The sequence below is a fragment of the Oncorhynchus mykiss genome, chromosome 12, assembly GCF_057628025.1.
Source record: "Oncorhynchus mykiss isolate SJ-2025 chromosome 12, ASM5762802v1, whole genome shotgun sequence".
Classification (NCBI taxonomy): Eukaryota; Metazoa; Chordata; class Actinopteri; order Salmoniformes; family Salmonidae; genus Oncorhynchus; species Oncorhynchus mykiss.
This window is the reverse complement of record NC_143033.1, coordinates 65,121,202-65,138,783: the sequence shown is the minus strand read 5'-3', so window position 1 is coordinate 65,138,783 and position 17,582 is coordinate 65,121,202. Positions and strand designations below refer to the sequence as shown.

The 17,582-nt window shown below is 39.9% G+C and overlaps 1 protein-coding gene across 2 annotated transcripts; it reads right to left on the bottom strand.

Moving 5' to 3' along the window:
- Positions 1-12,591: 12,591 nt before the first annotated feature.
- Positions 12,592-16,400, bottom strand: LOC110537916 (uncharacterized). Of its 2 annotated transcripts, none has more exons than XM_090192985.1 (3): positions 16,076-16,400; positions 13,799-14,324; positions 12,592-13,319 (listed from the first exon to the last, which is right to left on the bottom strand). In XM_090192985.1, exons 1-3 carry the CDS (start codon positions 16,317-16,319, stop codon positions 13,103-13,105), a joined length of 987 nt encoding a protein of 328 aa, XP_090049111.1. In that variant the 5' UTR covers positions 16,320-16,400; the 3' UTR covers positions 12,592-13,102. The 2 variants fall into 2 exon arrangements, with proteins under 2 accessions (XP_090049111.1, XP_021480059.1); XM_021624384.3 differs by having other exon boundaries at positions 13,843-14,324; positions 16,076-16,388.
- Positions 16,401-17,582: the final 1,182 nt, after the last annotated feature.

Below are 17,582 nucleotides of genomic sequence, written 5' to 3'. Positions count from 1 at the left end.
GAGCAGGTGAAGCCATCGTAATAGCAACAGTTTATCAACTCTTTATTCTGTGATAACATCTGAGACAATCACTACGGTCCTTCTTGGAAAAAGAGGCACAGTGTGAAGGGTAAACTGATTGTAAAATAATCTTTGTGAAATAATAGTTTTAAAGCAAATTTCCTGCGACTCTACACATTTTGCCATGAGGCTCAGAGAACATTTGCAGCTTTAAAGTAACTGTCCAGTGAATGTTACTTTTCTCATACCCACATTTTGATAGTGTATGTTTGATAGTGTATGTTTGATAGTGGTATGTTTGATAGTGTATGTGATGTAGACAGAGAGGTCTACTTTCTTGGGGACCTGAATATTGACTGGTTTTTATCAAGCTGTCCGCTCAAGAGGAAGCTTCTTACTGTAACCAGTGCCTGTAATCTGGTCCAGGTTATTAATAAACCTACCATGATGTTTACAAACACTACAGGAACAAGAACATCCACATGTATCGATCACATTTTTACTAATACTGCAGAACTTAAATTCTAAAGCTATATCCGTTCACATTAGATGCAGTGATCACAATAGAGTGGCTACATCCAGCTGGGCCTAAAATAGTGTCCGTCCGGGTTTGGCCTACCCCGGCCAATGCTGGGCCAATTGTGCGCCACCCTATGGTACTCCCAATCAGGGATTATAGTGATACCTCTTGCACTGAGATGCAGTGCCTTAGACCACTGCGCCACTCAGGAGCAACAAAAGATTTTGCTGTGACTCCTTTGTGGATGATGTTAAAAATATTTGATGGTCTGATGTGATTAATGAGGAGCATCCAGACGGTGCACTTGATGAATTTATGAAATTGCTTCTTCCAATTATTGATAAATATGCATCTGTTAAGATACTGACTGTTAGAACTGTTAAGGATCCATGGATTGATGAGGAATTGAAAAACTGTATGGTTGAAAGTGATGGGGCAAAAGGAGTGGCTAATACGTCTGGCTGCACATCTGACTGGCTTACTTATTGCAAATTGAGAAATGATGTGACTAAACTTAACAAAAAGAAGAAGAAACTGTTATGAAGCCAAGATCAATGATATAAAGAATGATGGAAAAAAACTTTGGAGAACTTGAAATTAAATTATGGGCAGAAAGACAAATTCAACTCCACATTTCATCGAATCAGATGGCTTATTCATCACAAAACCATTTGATGTTGCTAATTATTTTAATGGCTATTTCTCTGTAAACAAATTAACAAGACTTTCAGCATGCTTATAGAGAATGCTTATAGAGAAGGGCACTCAACATGTACTGCACTGACACAAATGACTGATGATTGGTTAAATAAATTGATGAGAAGAAGATTGTGGGAGTTGTACTGTTCGATTTCAGTGCAGCCTTTATTATTGACCATAACCTGTTGTTGAAAAACCTTGTGTTATGGCTTTTCAACCTCTACCATATCATGGATTCAGAGCTACCTATCTAATGGAACTCAAAGGGTTTTCTTTAATGGAAGCTTCTCTAATGTCAAACATGTAAAGTGTGGTGTACCGCAGGGCAGCTCTCAAGGCCCTCTATTATTTTATATTTTTACCAATGACCTGCCACTGGCATTAAACAAGGCATGTGTGTCCATGTATGCTGATGATTCAACAATAAATGCATCAGCAACCACAGCTAATGAAGTCACTGAAACCCTTAACAAAGAGTTGCAGTCTGTTTTGGAATGGGTGGCCAGTAATAAACTGGTCCTGAACATCTCTAAAACTAAGAGCATTGTATTTGGAACAAATCATTCCTTAAGTTCTAGACCTCAAGTTGAATCTTGTAATGAATTGTGTGGCTGTTGAACAAGTTGAGGAGACTAAATTACTTGCAGTTACCTTAGATTGTAAACTGCCATTGTCAAAACATATAGATTAAATGGTTGTAAAGATGAGGAGAGGTCTGGCCATAATGAAGAGATGCTCTGCTTTTTTGATACCACACTCCAAAAAGCAAGTTCTGCAAGCTCTAGTTTTGTCTAATCTTGATTATTGTCCAGTCGTGTGGTCCAGTACTGCAAGACCTAGTTAAGCAGCAGCTGGCCCAGAACAGAGCAACACGTTTTGCTCTTAACTGTAATCAGAGGGCTGAAATAAATATTATGCATGCCAGTCTCTCTTGGCTAAGAGTTGAGGAAAGACTGACTGCATAATTTTTTATTTTTATAAGAAACAGGGTTGAAAATCCCAAATTGTTTGCATAGTCAACTTTTGCATAGCTCTGACACACACACTTATCCCACCAGACATGCCACCAGGGGTCTTTTCACAGTCCTCAAATCCAGAACAAATTCAAGGAAGCGTACAGCATTACGTATATAGAGCCCTAATTGCATGAAACGTCCTTCCATTTCATATTGCGCAAATAAACAGCAAACCTGGTTTCAAAAACAGATAAAGCAACACCTCGCAGCACCACGCCTCTCCCCTATTTGAACTAGATAGTTTATGTGTATGCACTGATATGTAGGCTACAGAGGCAAGACAAAGTATGTGAACCCTTTGGAAATACCTGAATTTCTGCATAAATTTGTCAGACAATTAGATCAGATCTTCATCTAGGTCACAACAATAAACAAACACAGTCTGCTTAAACTAATAACACAAACAATTACACGTTTTCATGTCTTTATTGAACACACCATATAAACATTCACAGTGCAGGGTGGAAAAAGTATGTGAACCGTTGGATTTAATAACTGGTTAACCCTCCTTTGGTAGCAATAACCTCAACCAAACATGTTCTGTAGTTGCGGAACAGACCTACACAACGGTCACGAGGAATTTTGGACCATTCCTCTTTACAAAACTGTTTCTGTTCAGCAATATTCTTGGGATGTCTGATGTGAACTGCTCACTTGAGGTCATGCCACAGCATCTCAATTGGATTGAGGTCAGGACTCTGACTTGGCCACTCCAGAAGGCGTATTTTCTTCTGTTGAAGCCATTCTGTTGTTGATTTACTTCTGTGTTTTGGATCGTGGTCCTGTTGCATCACCCAACTTCTTTTGAGCTTCAATTGGCAGACAGATAGCCTAACATTCAACTGCAAAATGTCTTGATAAACTTGGGAATTCATTTTTCCGTTGATGATAGCAAGTTGTCTAGGCCCTGAGGCAGCAAAGCAGCCCCAAACCATGATGCTACCTCCATCATACTTTACAGTTAGGGTGAGATTTTGATGTTGGTGTGCTGTGCCTTTTTTCTCCACACATAGTGTTGTGTGTTCCTTCCAAACAACTCAACTGTAGTTTCATCTGTTCACAGAATATTTTGCCAGTAGCACTGTGGAACATCCAGGTGCACTTCTGCAAACTTCAGGTGTGCAGCAATGGTGTTTTTTGGACAGCAGTGGCATCTTCCATGGTGTCTTCCAATAAACACCATTCTTGTTTAGTGTTTTACGTATTGTAGACTCGTCAACAGAGATGTTAGCATGTTCCAGATATTTCTGTAAGTCTTTAGCTGACACTCTAGAATTCTTCTTAACCTAATTGAGCATTCTGCACTGTGCTCTTGCAGTCATCTTTGCAGGACGGCTACTCCTAGGGAGAGTAGCAACAGTGCTGAACTTTCTCCATTAATAGACAATGTCTTACCGTGGACTGATGGACATCAAGGCTTTTAGAGATACTTTTGTAACCCTTTCCAGTTTTATGCAAGTCAACAATTCTTAATCTTAGGTCTTCTGAGATCCCTTTTGTTCGAGGCAAGGTTCACATCAGGCAATGCTTCTTGTGAATAGCAAACTCAAAACAAAAAAAAATTATATGGCAAGGCAGCTCTAACCAACATCTATAATCTCATCTCATTGATTGGAATCCAGGTTTTTTATTTTTGTATATATTTTTTTCACCTTTATTTAACCAGGTAGGCAAGTTGAGAACATGTTCTCATTTACAATTGCGACCTGGCCAAGATAAAGCAAAGCAGTTTGACACATACAACAACACAGAGTTACACATGGAGTAAAACAAACATACAGTCAATAATACAGTAGAAACAAGTCTATATACGATGTGAGCAAATGAGATGAGATAAGGGTAGAAAAGTAAATACAATATAGCAAGTAAAACACTGGAATGGTAGATTTGCAGTGGAAGAATGTGCAAAGTAGAAATAAAAATAATGGGGTGCAAAGGAGCAAAAATAAATACATAAATAAAATAAATACAGCAGGGAAAGAGGTAGTTTTTTGGGCTAAATTATAGATGGGCTATGTACAGGTGCAGTAATCTGTGAGCTGCTCTGACAGCTGGTGCTTAAAGCTAGTGAGGGAGATAAGTGTTTCCAGTTTCAGAGATTTTTGTAGTTCATTCCAGTCATTGGCAGCAGAGAACTGGAAGGAGAGGCGGCCAAAGAAATAATTGGTTTTGGGGGTGACCAGAGAGATATTCCTGCTGGAGCACGTGCTACAGGTGGGTGATGCTATGGTGACCAGCGAGCTGAGATAAGGGGGGGCTTTACCTAGCAGGGTCTTGTAGATGACATGGAGCCAGTGGGTTTGGCGACGAGTATGAAGCGAGGGCCAGCCAACGAGAGCGTACAGGTTGCAATGGTGGGTAGTGTATGGGGCTTTGGTGACAAAACGGATGGCACTGTGATAGACTGCATCCAATTTATTGAGTAGGGTATTGGAGGCTATTTTGTAAATGACATCGCCGAAGTCAAGGATTGGTAGGATGGTCAGTTTTACAAGGGTATGTTTGGCAGCAGATGAGTGTCATTCTGTATTATGTTTCATGTTTTGTGTGGACCCCAGGAATAGTAACTGCTGCTTTTGCAACAGCTAATGGGGATCCTAATAAAATACCAAAATACCAAACCAGGTCTTCTGATGTAACTAAATGTAATCGGAAATGTAATCTACATAATTCCCAAAAGTAATTACCATGAGAGGGCAAAAAACAATAAGTAGTAATATTGCATACTCCAAAAGGTTAAAACCTCACCTTTCTGGTAAAAAATAGTTATACATGTCTGAGGTGTAGTGTAGGCACTTTTGAGCACACAAGTTCAAGTACACAGTATAAATAAATATTTATGTATATTTCCTATTCAACAAAACTGTATGAATAAAGCTTGAAATGACTTATATGCTTTCTAAATATAGTTTAATACAATTCTAATACGACTAATTATAAGGTTTCAACTGTAAAATACATATTTGTATGTTTAGTGTTAGAGAAAATTAGACTATTTTCTAAAGGTCTCTGTTGATCAAAACATCTGTCCCCATCGCTGTGAATATCTCACAGATTACTAGCTTGGATTCCTGAAATCATTTGGAACTCACTCGTGAGTTCAGGCATGTGGTTTGTCAGTGCAGGCATGTGGTTTGTCAGTGGCTTTGACATAGGCTTCTGCCAGGAGTTGGACAGTCGGACGAGCAAATTAAATGATAGGAAGGGCATCCCAGTGGTTTCAGATTTCACATCCTATGTCACACAGGCTCAGAATATACTACACTGTCTGTGGAAACCAGGGCTATTGCTCAATGCAAGCCATTTGAACTTTGAAAGTCCTTGAAAGAAAAATAAAGAAAAAACCCTTGAATGAGTAGGTTCTAAAACTTTTGACCGGTAGCTACAGCAGTGCTATTTCTTACCGAACTCTACAGCTTTCACCCGAAAAAAAGATCCTGTGAAATTTCGTCAACACATACTGGAGGAGTTATTGGGTAGCTACAAGTGGCTAGCTTAGCTAATGAACTAGATATTTTGGTTACCAGAATGACACATAGATTAAATTGCATAACACATTTCTGTTTGAAAATTGAGAAAGAGGCGGTGTTGGACTGTTTTTTGTGTCCAAAGTCGACCGTTAAAGAAAATTTCCTGGGGGGGGGGGGGGGGGGGGGTGAACTAATAGTCCAGGTACACTACCGTTCAAAAGTTTTGGGTCTAAGAAATGTCATTTTTTTAAAAAGAAAATCACATTTGTTGTCCAATAAGAGAACATCAAATTGATCCGAAATACAGTATAGACACTGTTAATGTCGTAAATGACTATTGTAGCTGGAAACAGCAAATGTTTTATGGAATATCTACATAGGCGTACAGAGGCCCATTATCAGCAACCATCACTCCTGTGATCTAATGGCACGTTGTGTTAGCTAATCCAAGTTTATCATTTAATGGACAAAAAAGTTGGATTTCTTTCAAAAACAAGGACATTTCTAAGTGACCAAAAACTTTTCAACTGTTGCATAGACAGCAACAAATACGATACTACAGAGATACAAAATAAGTTAGAGGATAATCAAAAAGAATTGGAGGAACTTATTCAAGAATGATCTAATGTAATCTATTACAAAAATAAAGCAAACTGGATGGAATATGGAGAAAAATGCACCAGGAACGCTAACAAAAATATTTTACAGAAACTCGTTACTGAGAGTCATCTATGATTCTCCAAATTATATTTTAAGAGGAAGCTAAATATTTTAAGCAGATGTTCTCTTTTCTGTCTCATCCTTACTGTAAGGAATTATTTACAAATAATAAAAAAGGAAATCCATCTACATAAAGATCAGTGAGAAGGCCAAATTGCAGAGGACTAACTTTTTGAGGCTATTAAATCCTTTCAGTCTGGAAAAACTCCAGGGCTTGATGGCATGTCGGTAGAGGAAAATCAAGCCTTTTTTGATATACTCAAAGCTCCATTGTTAGCTTGTTTTAACTACTCCTATAGAAATGGTAGTCTGTCAGGTACTTAGCGGGAAGGTCTGATTTCACTATTATTAAAACAAGACCCAGATGGTAAATATAAAGATCCAGTCTATCTTAAAAACTGGAAGCCTCACACTTCAATGTGTGATGCAGAAATACTAGCAAAATGCATAGCATAGGTTTTTACCAGGTATTGTTCATCCTGATCAGACAGGTTTTTTTTACATGGATGATACATTGGAGATAATATACAGAAACTACTAGAAATAATAGAACATCATGAAACATCTAAGAAGCATTTATAGTGGATTTTGAAAAGGCCTCAAAACTGGATTTTATTTATAAATGCCTGGATGTTTTCAATGTTGGTGATTCTCTTATAAAATGGGTAAAAGTAATGTATAACAACCCCAGGTGTAAAATAGTAAATAAAGGAGTTATTGTCAAGTTTTGAATTGTCAAGCGGAGTTAAACAAGGGTGTCCGCTGTCACCATTTCTATTTGTTATGGCCATCGAAATGCTAGTTATTAAAATCAGATGAAATATCAACATTAGAGGATTAGAAATCCAAGGCTTAAAAACAAAGGTGTCCATGTATGCCGATGACTCAAGTTTTATATGAAGTCTGCAAGCTAGATCCCTGCAATATCTCATTGAAGATCTAGATAATTTTTCTGGACTCTGGACTAAAACCTAATTATGATAAGTGTACAATATTGCGTATTGGATATTTAAAGAATAAAACTTCTACACTACCCTGCAGTTTACCTATAAATGGGCTGACGGTAAAGTAGACATGCTTGGTATTCATATCACAAAATACATAAATGAGCTCTCCACAATGAATTTCAAAAGATAACTTAGAAAAAAAATAGACAAGATCCTGCAACCATGGAGGTAAATACCTGTCTATTTATGGAAAAATTGCCCTGATTAACTCCTTAGTCGTATCTCAGTTTACTCACTTACTTATGGCGCTGCCTACTCCTGATGATTTGTTTTCAAATCATATGAGCAAAAAATATTTGGCTTAATCTAGGACACTAAACCACACAAGATAAAGTGCGCCTATCTACAGTATATAATGACTATCAATTGGGTGGGTTAAGATTATTAAATATAAACGCACTAAACCTCTCTCTAAAAGCTTCACTTATTCAAAAGTTTTACTTGAACCCTAAATGGTTCTCAAGTAGATTACTAAGAAAAGCTCATCCAATATTAAAAAATGTCCCATTTGCCTTTGTGCATTAATTGAAAATTATATATTTTTCAAGGTATCTCTATTTAAAAAAAAGCATTACAGAGCTGATTACAACTTTAATTTCCTCCCCCTGAAAAGATAGAACAAATATGATCTATTCTCAAGTATGTCTGCATAAAGCAGTGACATCTAAAAAGCTTTGAATTAATCAGCACCTTGGAGAGTGCTGTCCGTTTCACCATCATAAGACTTGGCTGTGTACTCCGTCTGTTGCACTGCTATGTTGTGTTAGAAACTTTTTTTCTCAATGTGTTCCGGTATCTCGGAGCCCCTGGGACCTCCCAATTTACAAATGAAGCACTGCTCTCACATACAGAGATCGGAAAACGATAAAATGCATGTGTGCTTACCGTAGTGACTGTAAATCATGACTAATTTACAGTTCATGAGGGTTGCCTAATCACACATATGAAGTTTTGTTAAGATCTCACTCTTTTAACCCTTCAAAACAGCCCCTCCGGTTGGCACAGGAAGCTGAAAGTAAACACATATCCTCATTGGGGAAGGCTTTTACAGAATCCTGAGTTTAAAGTCTTTATGTTGAGAATTGACTTATTTACAGAGGGTTGAATGCAGTGATTTTCACAAACTGCAGGTTTGGTACATCAAAATTTAACCACTTCCGGTTGCTCCAGGAAGCTTAGAATCAACACAGGTAGACCTCTTAGTGGTCTGATGAATTGTCATCGAAGACAGGTTCATAAGGAATTCATAACCCACATAGGCTTCAGGTTGAATTTAGGGGAGCAGGCAATGTTTTCCTATGGGGACAGATATTGTAAACTGTGAGATGAAAAAACCCTGTTTTCACTGTTAAGGGATAATGCCACATGGTCAAGGTTAGGCTTGCACAGATCGGGAGGACCTTAAGAACATTCCTGTGGTTGAATTGTCCTTCTAACCCTAACGGTTCCGCCACTGTCCCCCAAAAGCACCTACAATTTAGGGACAGGCTTCATTATGGGCCTACTTTTTTTCATGGTTGCTGCGCTCAGAGCAAGCTACGATCAAGCAGGGTGTCTCGTTGAACTCGGCACTGCCTAGAGATTATGGTAATGCCATTGCAGGCTCTGCGTGTCTTTAAGCCCGCACTGTGTCACTCTTGCCCTTGCTCTCTCTGTGTGTGTGTGTGTGTGTGTGTGTGTGTGTGTGTGTGTGAGGGAGAGAGAGAGAGAGTTTTTTCTTTTACATCTGTTGGGAGAAATGACTGATTTACAGTTTATGAGGGTTGCCCAATCACACATACAGTATGAAGTTTTGGAAAGATGTGACATTTTTAACCCTTCGAAAACAGCCCCTATGACCCCAATTTAAGGCACTTCCGGTTGACACAGGAAGCTGAAAGTGAAAACATATCCTCCTTGGGGTAGGCTCTTACAGATTTTTGAGTTTTAAGTCTTTACGTTAAGAACTGACTTATTTACAGAGGGTTGAATGATTGAGTGTTATTTCAGAAAATCACAGAAAATTACAGAAATCACGTAGAGTTCCGAAGCCCACCTTAACGGATTTGTCTGAACATGCCGCAACTGGATCTGTAACTTTTCTGATAAAAAAAAAACACATTTCTTTGAACATCACCAATTGTACATTGTACGATTTCTCTTAAATTACGATAAATTGCTGGTTCTTTTTTTCCTCACACCGTAGGTTCATGTACTTTGACGTGAAGTGGTCAAATTAGAGCTCTATTTTCATTTTTGACCTTTAATCCCAGAAAAATGGCCTTAACTTAAAAAGCGTTGAGGCCTTGACGCCATCTTGTTTCGGGGCTAACAGCCCATTAGTCCAAACCTATGCTCACCAAGTTTTGTCTTCGAAGTCTTTTCCATTTAGGAGAAATGGCCATGTCGTGATTGGGGATGTTTTGTACATTTGCAATAAGATTCCATTCGCCATCTGGTGGAATTTACCGGAACAGCGGAAAAATGACCAACATTTGAAATTTTTATAAAGCAGAAACCGACTGTCCAAGAGACTTCATTCGATGACTTCCCGGAAGATCTGGCCCCGGTGCACGGCCCGAATTTTTCAAACATTCGCGGACGTCGAGTAAGGGACCTTACATTTGCAATATGGAGTTTCTCATCGATCATTCAGCAAATGCCAAAAGGTACCCTTCATGTATGTAATGGTGTTCTGTAATGACTGTATTTATGCTCTGCAACCACATTCTCTGTGTCTACATTCATAGGTCATGTACAGGACACACCAGACAGGACCCACAGAACCTAAAGCCATCATCTTGGGTGGTGTGCACCCCAGGCTGGCAAACTTGGATAAGCTGTTCTTTGTCCTTGATGTGACGTTCCTCAAGGTGACATTCTGGTGAAATCAACCCTAATTTATTATGTATGTATATAATCAGTCTACCATAATTCTATCTTCAGTTTAACTGCATAATATCCTACAAAAGCTAATTTGATGGGTAGCCAGGCTGGGACTCCCTATGACAATCAGTCCTACACCTTTGTCCAGGGGTGTCAAACTCAATTCCTGGAGAGCCACGTGTCTATTGGGTTATTTCCTTTGAATTCATTTTCAATTAAGACCTAGAAAACTAGGTGAGAGGAGTTCCAAAATAATAAACCCACAGACACTTGCCTCTCCAGGATATTTGTTTGACACCCCTGCCTTAGTCCTTACGTCAAGAAGTCTAATAATACATCATAATAATGCGTAACAATACATTTTAAATGCCCAAAACAATACATTTTTAAATTTGATCAAGTTGGCCCAGGCACCCGGGTGGGAGATTTCACCGGGTGAAAAGTGATTACATTCATTTTGAAACCGGGCTTTCTCCTGGGCGTGAGCCGGGTGAAATAGCGAAGTCGGCTTAAAACAAAATGGACATATGTCAAACACGTGGAGTAATTATTACAACACGTGCAAAGTGTTTGCTCCTGATAAAAACGCATATTTACTTTATCTGCCTTAAACTAGTTTAATAATACATGTTGTATGTCTCAATACTTACGTAAATACGGTATTTAAAAAAAAGTTTGATCAATTTGCTAAAATTTCTAATAACCTGTTTTCACTTTGTCATTATGGGGCAATGTGTGTAGATCGATGAGTATTTTTTTTCTCAGATTAAACCATTTTAGAATAAGGCTGTAAAGTAACAAAACGTGGAAAAAGTCAAGGGGTCTGAATACTTTCCGAAGGCACCGTATGTCGTTGCACTATACACTACATTGGATGTATCTTCATGTTGTCTTTTTCTTTCCTGCTGCCAGGACCAACCACCTGCCTGGCTCAGAACCAGTCCTGCCTGGCCCAGTCCACTGCTTCTTGCCCCTCACTGTGCTGGGTAACACAGGGTCACAAACTATAACAGGCTGGAAAAGTAAATGAAAGAAGTTGTCAGTGAGTTTCAAGATAGTAGGTAACCGACTATGCAGCCTCAAAGACAAGAAAAGGCACACAAAAAGGGCAAGGACATCATATCTAACCAGTATGCCTTCCTACCATTGGGGCCCAGGATAGTAGAAGTGGCTTCTAGCGTTATACCTGCTTCCATAAAGATACTGAGTGCTGCACTGTCCTCCTAGGCACCCTGGCTACCTATTTAGCGATTTATGGATACATTTATTAATAGGCTACACCCGCATGCACTGTATTTTATTTGCTAATTTACACATGCCCTGTTTTTTAATGTAATAATGCACTGTTGTGTGTTTTAAATTAAAGTGTGCTTGATGTATCTGACAGCACAAATTAAATTCCTTCTGGGAAAATAAAGTTAGTCACACATGTTATGTTTTGCTATGAAGTGTTTCCAATAGCCTTAACTTGAATATTGAATCCATTTGTCAAATGAGTGACACAACATGACTGTGCAGTTTATCTCCGCCACAGGCTATTTACTTGTGTACAAGACACATTCTTATTGCTTTTCCATGCTGGAAACACTTGTCTTCTGTTGTAGAGGGTCCAAGTGGGAGTGAGGTCAGTGAAGATGAGGGACGTAATGCAGGGGCAGGAGGAGTTGGCAGTGCAAGCCTATATGTAAGCTGAGCAGGATGTGTTTAAGAGAATGAAATGGAGAGTTAGATGTATGACATGGGATATTCTATGCTGATAAATGGTGAATTCCTGATCTACCATGGCCTATTTACAAATTGGTTTAAATAAGGTTAGGTTAAGGGGGATTAGGGCTATATGGTTATGTGCTTAATAACCAAATCCCATACTTTACTCTTGAAATAGAACTTTCTCAAAATGTCTACGTTATTCTCAAAATGGACTTTGCCTAAATTAAATGTTTTGTTTATTCTCAAAATATTGGCACATAATTTTTTTTTTTTTTTTTTAAGTACTACTAATGCAAGAAGAATAAATATCCATGTACCACCACCCATAGATTTCTTTATCTTCACATGGCTCTAATACTCTCCCGTAAAACACAGCCCTTATTTGAAGTGTTTCTAAAATCCCCAATTGGGAAAAACGAATGGTGGAAAAACGATTTGAACCATTTCAGTGTTTGACAACTATGTTATTACTCATACTGTGGTACTCTATTGAGAGAGTTTTGGCTAGCTATTGTCCAATTGAATGGCTCATCAAGGCATGAACTGTGACCAGTATTCTAATAAAAATATAGAATCTAGAGTACTTTTTCAACGTCTTTGTGTTTTTATTAATAAAATATTCAAATTCATTTTTTTTTTTTTGTATTTCAAAATGCAGATTCGCATTAAGGTACTGTACAGTGTGACAAACAGGACAATGAGAGTTTCTGTACATACTGTAGGCAGCTGTTTGTAATCACCTCAGCTAGGAAAGGAAGTGATTATGAGAACGGTCTGAAATATGCCTAATTCCTTAGATAAGCGAGAGCAGTCCATGTCCAGACTTCCTCGGTGACCTCAAGTACTCATTTACTCTGTCTTTTATGTTTTTTCGGGTTACATCACTCATGGAAGGAAACTTTTGAGACACAGTGGTCCTGATGAACATTCGGAGGTTCACTGGCAAGCCAAATTTTCCTCGTGATCCATCCCAGTTGGTATTCTGTTCCCACTCGCGGTATCTCTCTTCGCTTACGCATGCACGGAATAGCAAAACAGCATAGCGGTCCGGACGGCCCCCGCTGCGGTTGGTGAGCAGTTCGTCATATTCTGGTGTCAGATGAGGAATGGAAATGTCAGGATGTACCTTCGAGCGGTATACATTTGAGCGTTTTGGGTAAAGAGCGCCCTGCTGCTGGGCGTGTGCATATTCCTCCCCCTTCCTCTTTTGGCGCCATGCAATGGAACGGGGCACAGCTGGGCGGTGGAAAGGTGGTGAGGAAAGAGTAGGGTCCAGGGACTGGCTTGCTGTGGCAGCAGCGGGGCCTCGATCCTGCAGGACAGACGCAGAATCAGAATACCTAGAAGTAATTCTACTTTAATCTATTCATATACCTTCTCACTGATGGCACTAAATACTCAAGTTACTTTCATGGGATTCCCTTTCATTTAACAGACCTGCTGCCATTTCATTGCTCCATTTTCCCTTATGTGAGTCTTCTGATGTTTTACAAGAGTACCCTTTACCTTACAGCAATCATCACAGACCTGGCACTGGAAAGATTTCTCATCCATGTGCAGGTTCAGATTATATTTGCAAGAGACATATGTGCAAAAAAAAAGAAAAGAAAAAAAAGAAGACATTTCCATTTAATCAAATGTGTGTCAACGTTAGTTTCAAGATGATCTATTAAACTTTGTTTTGACTTAAAGCATTCTACACACACACACACACACACACACAGACAGGTTCTCTCTCACTAGCATGCACTCTGGTCATAACAAAAAACGTGGTGCGAAAGGAATCCCCACCATAACGTGCCCCAATGAAGACCAGCAGTACCAATTTGACTGACCCGTGCTCTCTTTGATTCCGATGGCTTTGACCCTGATGGAAGCTCTCCACTTGCCACATTGAGAATTCTGTTTTCACGCTGAACTGCAGAATAGTGATGAAATGCAGAGAGGGGCTGAGGTTCACTGGTTGGTTCTAATGACATGTAGCCCTCTCCATCAGGTTCTGTTTTGATCTGTTCCGTTGAAGTGCTTGGTAGAGAGGGTCCCTGTTCATATTCCACACTTTGGGTTTGGTAAATATGTGAAGGCTCAGTTGAGACCGGATTCTGGCACAAGCTTTTGACACAAGCAATTGTGAATATAACATTAGGGTCTTTTGACTCCAGAGCATGAAGCTGCTCTCTCCCGTGACTGGTCCTGAGCTCCTGCTCATTAATCTGTGTGGACTCTGGGTCCTCCTGCCCCAGACTGGGGCTCAACTCCTGTTCACAGTGCTGCTGCTCAGGGGGAACCTTTTCAGAGACAGTGAGCTGCTGTAGGTCTGGAGGAAGGATGAAACGGATGACTAAGTGAATTCAGCTGACAACAATAATAAACCAAGACAACATAATGCATAATAATCACTGTAGAAAAATGCATCATGAACTCCTTTAGGCCTACTGGAACATGACAGGCAGCCAAAAGGTAGGCTACCTCTTTTTATTACTAGTTATTGATTCATTAAAATGACCGTAGCATTTCTGTTGTCAATACTGCAACCACAATACAGTAGCCTAGTAACTACAGTAGTGTAGTTGAAAGGTGGCTGTAGCAGTGGAGACGAGGGAGCTCAAGTCTATTAGGTTCGTCCAGGTTTGGCCGGGGTAGGCCGTCATTGTAAATAAGAATTTGTTCTTAACTGACTTGCCTAGTTAAATAAAGGTCAAGTAAAAACATATAGATATATATCTTACAAGCGGCACCTGGCCAATCAATCAGGTGGTTCATTTGAAATGCTCCGTTATTAAAATAAATACATTGTTATGCTCCGTGAAGTAACCCAACAATGTGTACACTGGCATCTTGTCTATTTCAAATCTTCTCTCATTGACAGATAGGTGGGTCCACCCAAAAGTGCCGCATGTCATGATGACACTCACCTGTCTCGATCAACGAGAGAAAATTTGAAATAGACAAAATGGCGGTGTACACATTGTTGGATTACTTCATGGAGTAAAACATTTATTTTAATAAACAGAGCATTTTGTAAATTCCAATGATCCAACTGCAACTGAACACAGACATTTTAGAAGATACATGTAATCCATCTATCTGACGGGTGTGGCACATCTAGAAACTGATTAAACAGCATGATCATTACACAGCTGCAACTTGTGCTGGGAACCAAAAACGTGCAGTTTTGTCACACAACACAAATGCCACAGATGTCTCAAGATGATGGAGCGTGCATAGACGTGCTGACTGCAGGAATGTCCACCAGAACTGAACCAGAACTGTTCCACCAGGGAAAACAATGTTCATTTCTCTACCAATGTCTTTTTAAAGAATTTGGCAGCACGTCCAACCTGGCTCACAACCACAGAACGTGTATGGTGTTGTGTGGACAAGCCGTTTGCTGATGTCAAACGCTGTGAATAGTGCCCCATAATGGTGGTGTTATGGTATGGGCAAACATAAGTGACGAACAACAAACCCAAATGCATGTTATCAATGGCAATTTGAATGCACAAAAATACTGTCTACCATAAGCCGCATCAAACATTGTTTTAGAGAATTTGGCAGTACGTCCAACTGGCCTCACAACCGCAACCGCAGCCGCAGCCCACGTGTAACCACACCAGCCCAGGACCTCCACATCCGGCTGAGGTGTATTTCTGCCTGTAATAAGCCCTTTTGTGGGGAAAACTCATTCTGATTGGCTGGGCCTGGCTCCCCAGTGGGTGGGCCTGACTCCTAAGTGGGTGGGTCTATGCCCTCCCATAGCTGCGCCCCTACCCAGTCGTGTGAAATCCATAGAGGGCCTGATTCAACTAAGTAAAACCGTTGAAATTGTTGCATGTCGAGTTTATTTTTTTATTCATATGCCACCAGTTTAGCGACTGTTTTTCTGCAAATGCACGTAAAAAGTAGTTTAAAACAAAGTCTGACTTTTAAAATGAGGTGAAATTAGATTGGTATTGGGTGTGAATAGGCTCCTGGATGGGTGGTAGTTGTTGTTGTTGTTTTCTAACAGTTGTTTTCCCTTTTAAAATGTTTCATATACACACATTTTAATCAATTAACGTTACTAACCCGATCTATGCAACTTTATATCTGGTTTAAGAACGATATCAAGCAGCCTCCGCAGCTTCTCGTTCTCCTCCTTAGAACGATAGATTTCTTCCTGGTACTCTGCCACCGTTTTTTCAACAGCCCCAAATATCTCATCAGCAACTGCTGTTAATCGTTCATTGAGAAGCACTCTCAGCAACGATATTTTAGCCATTTTCGCAGAATGAAAGTCGTTGTTCTGTCCTGTCCGAACAGAATTCCACATGTACTCTCTTGCTACCGAACAGCACAAAACAATGAGGTGTGCGCATGCTCTGTTCCTCGTTCATCCACTGAGCGGCTTGACAGAAGTTTCATTACCGCCACCTGCTGTGGAGTTTGTGTAATGGGTGATCTGATTCAACCGTGGTGTCCATAAAGCGACTAGTAGCAAAGACTTTAAATGAATTGATCCATGAGTAATAATAATAATTGCCTTTAGATGTTATTCCACGTTGGACACTTAAGCAATAAGGCCCGTGGGGGTGTAGTATATGGCCAATATACGATGTATTATGGCTGTTCTTAAGTACAACGCAACGCATTGTGCCTGGACACAGCCCTAACTGTGGAATATTGGCAATCTCCCACAAACCCCCAAGGTGCGTTATTGCTATTATTGCTATTATAAACCGATTTACCAATTAGGTATACGGTCTGATAGAACATGGCCTTCAGCCAATCAACATTCAGGGCTCAAACCCCCCAGTTTATAATAGTAAATTATTTATTTGTCAAAGTTCATGGCACAAAGAATCTTCCACAAGTAATTCTGGACAGGTCTCCGTGCTTCTGTAACCGAAAGACCACTGCACAGGAAGCTGCGCTCTCATTGGTCAGTATAGCAAAGCCCTGCAGTTGCATGAATTTTAAGCCGAGCCCTACCCATGTCCGCATCGTTCAGGCCTTACCCTACCTAGGCCCGATTGCTTCTGCCAAATTTAAGGCCCAGCCCTGCCCGAAAGCCGATATCAGAAATAACTTACTCCATTAGTGAATCAATTAGCTGCTCCTCCCTGTCTCGCCCGCTCCCTGCACGCTGCTTACTCTGCATACGCTCTGCTTATGGCAGCTCTGGGTGTGTGAGTATCCATAGCAACGTCAGCTCCGCTTGGGCTGCTCTGTTCAATAATGAGACGAGAGAGTAGTTAGCTGAGCAACTTTTCATCACTCTAAACTCTGACAAAACTCAAGGAACATGATTATTTTCTGTGAAATATTCTCTCCCGTTTTTTATTTGATGATTTTAAAGCACTTCTGACACCATGTTATGGTTTTAGTCAGATATGACTGTACTGCGCTGTACAGGCTCGGGCCGGGTAGCAGAGCTCTACAGTGTAGTCAGAGAGTTGAGAAATGTCGAGATATCAAAAGGGATGATATAAATTAATTCAGTTACAAACATCGACTCAATGAGAACACTAAAGAGAGAAGAAAGTAAGTAAAGAAAAGAGCGACCTTAAGCTACTGCCCTATACCTTTCAATGAG

Bases quoted from the DNA above. Each gene is read 5' to 3' on its own strand.
- LOC110537916 (XM_021624384.3), bottom strand. From the start codon at position 16,319: ATGTGGAATTCTGTTCGGACAGGACAGAACAACGACTTTCATTCTGCG. The intron at 14,325-16,075 runs GTTAGTAACGTT...TCCTTCCTCCAG, and splicing joins TATAAAGTTGCATAGATCGG to ACCTACAGCAGCTCACTGTC. The intron at 13,320-13,842 runs GTCAGTCAAATT...TCTGTCCTGCAG, and splicing joins CGGAATCAAAGAGAGCACGG to GATCGAGGCCCCGCTGCTGC.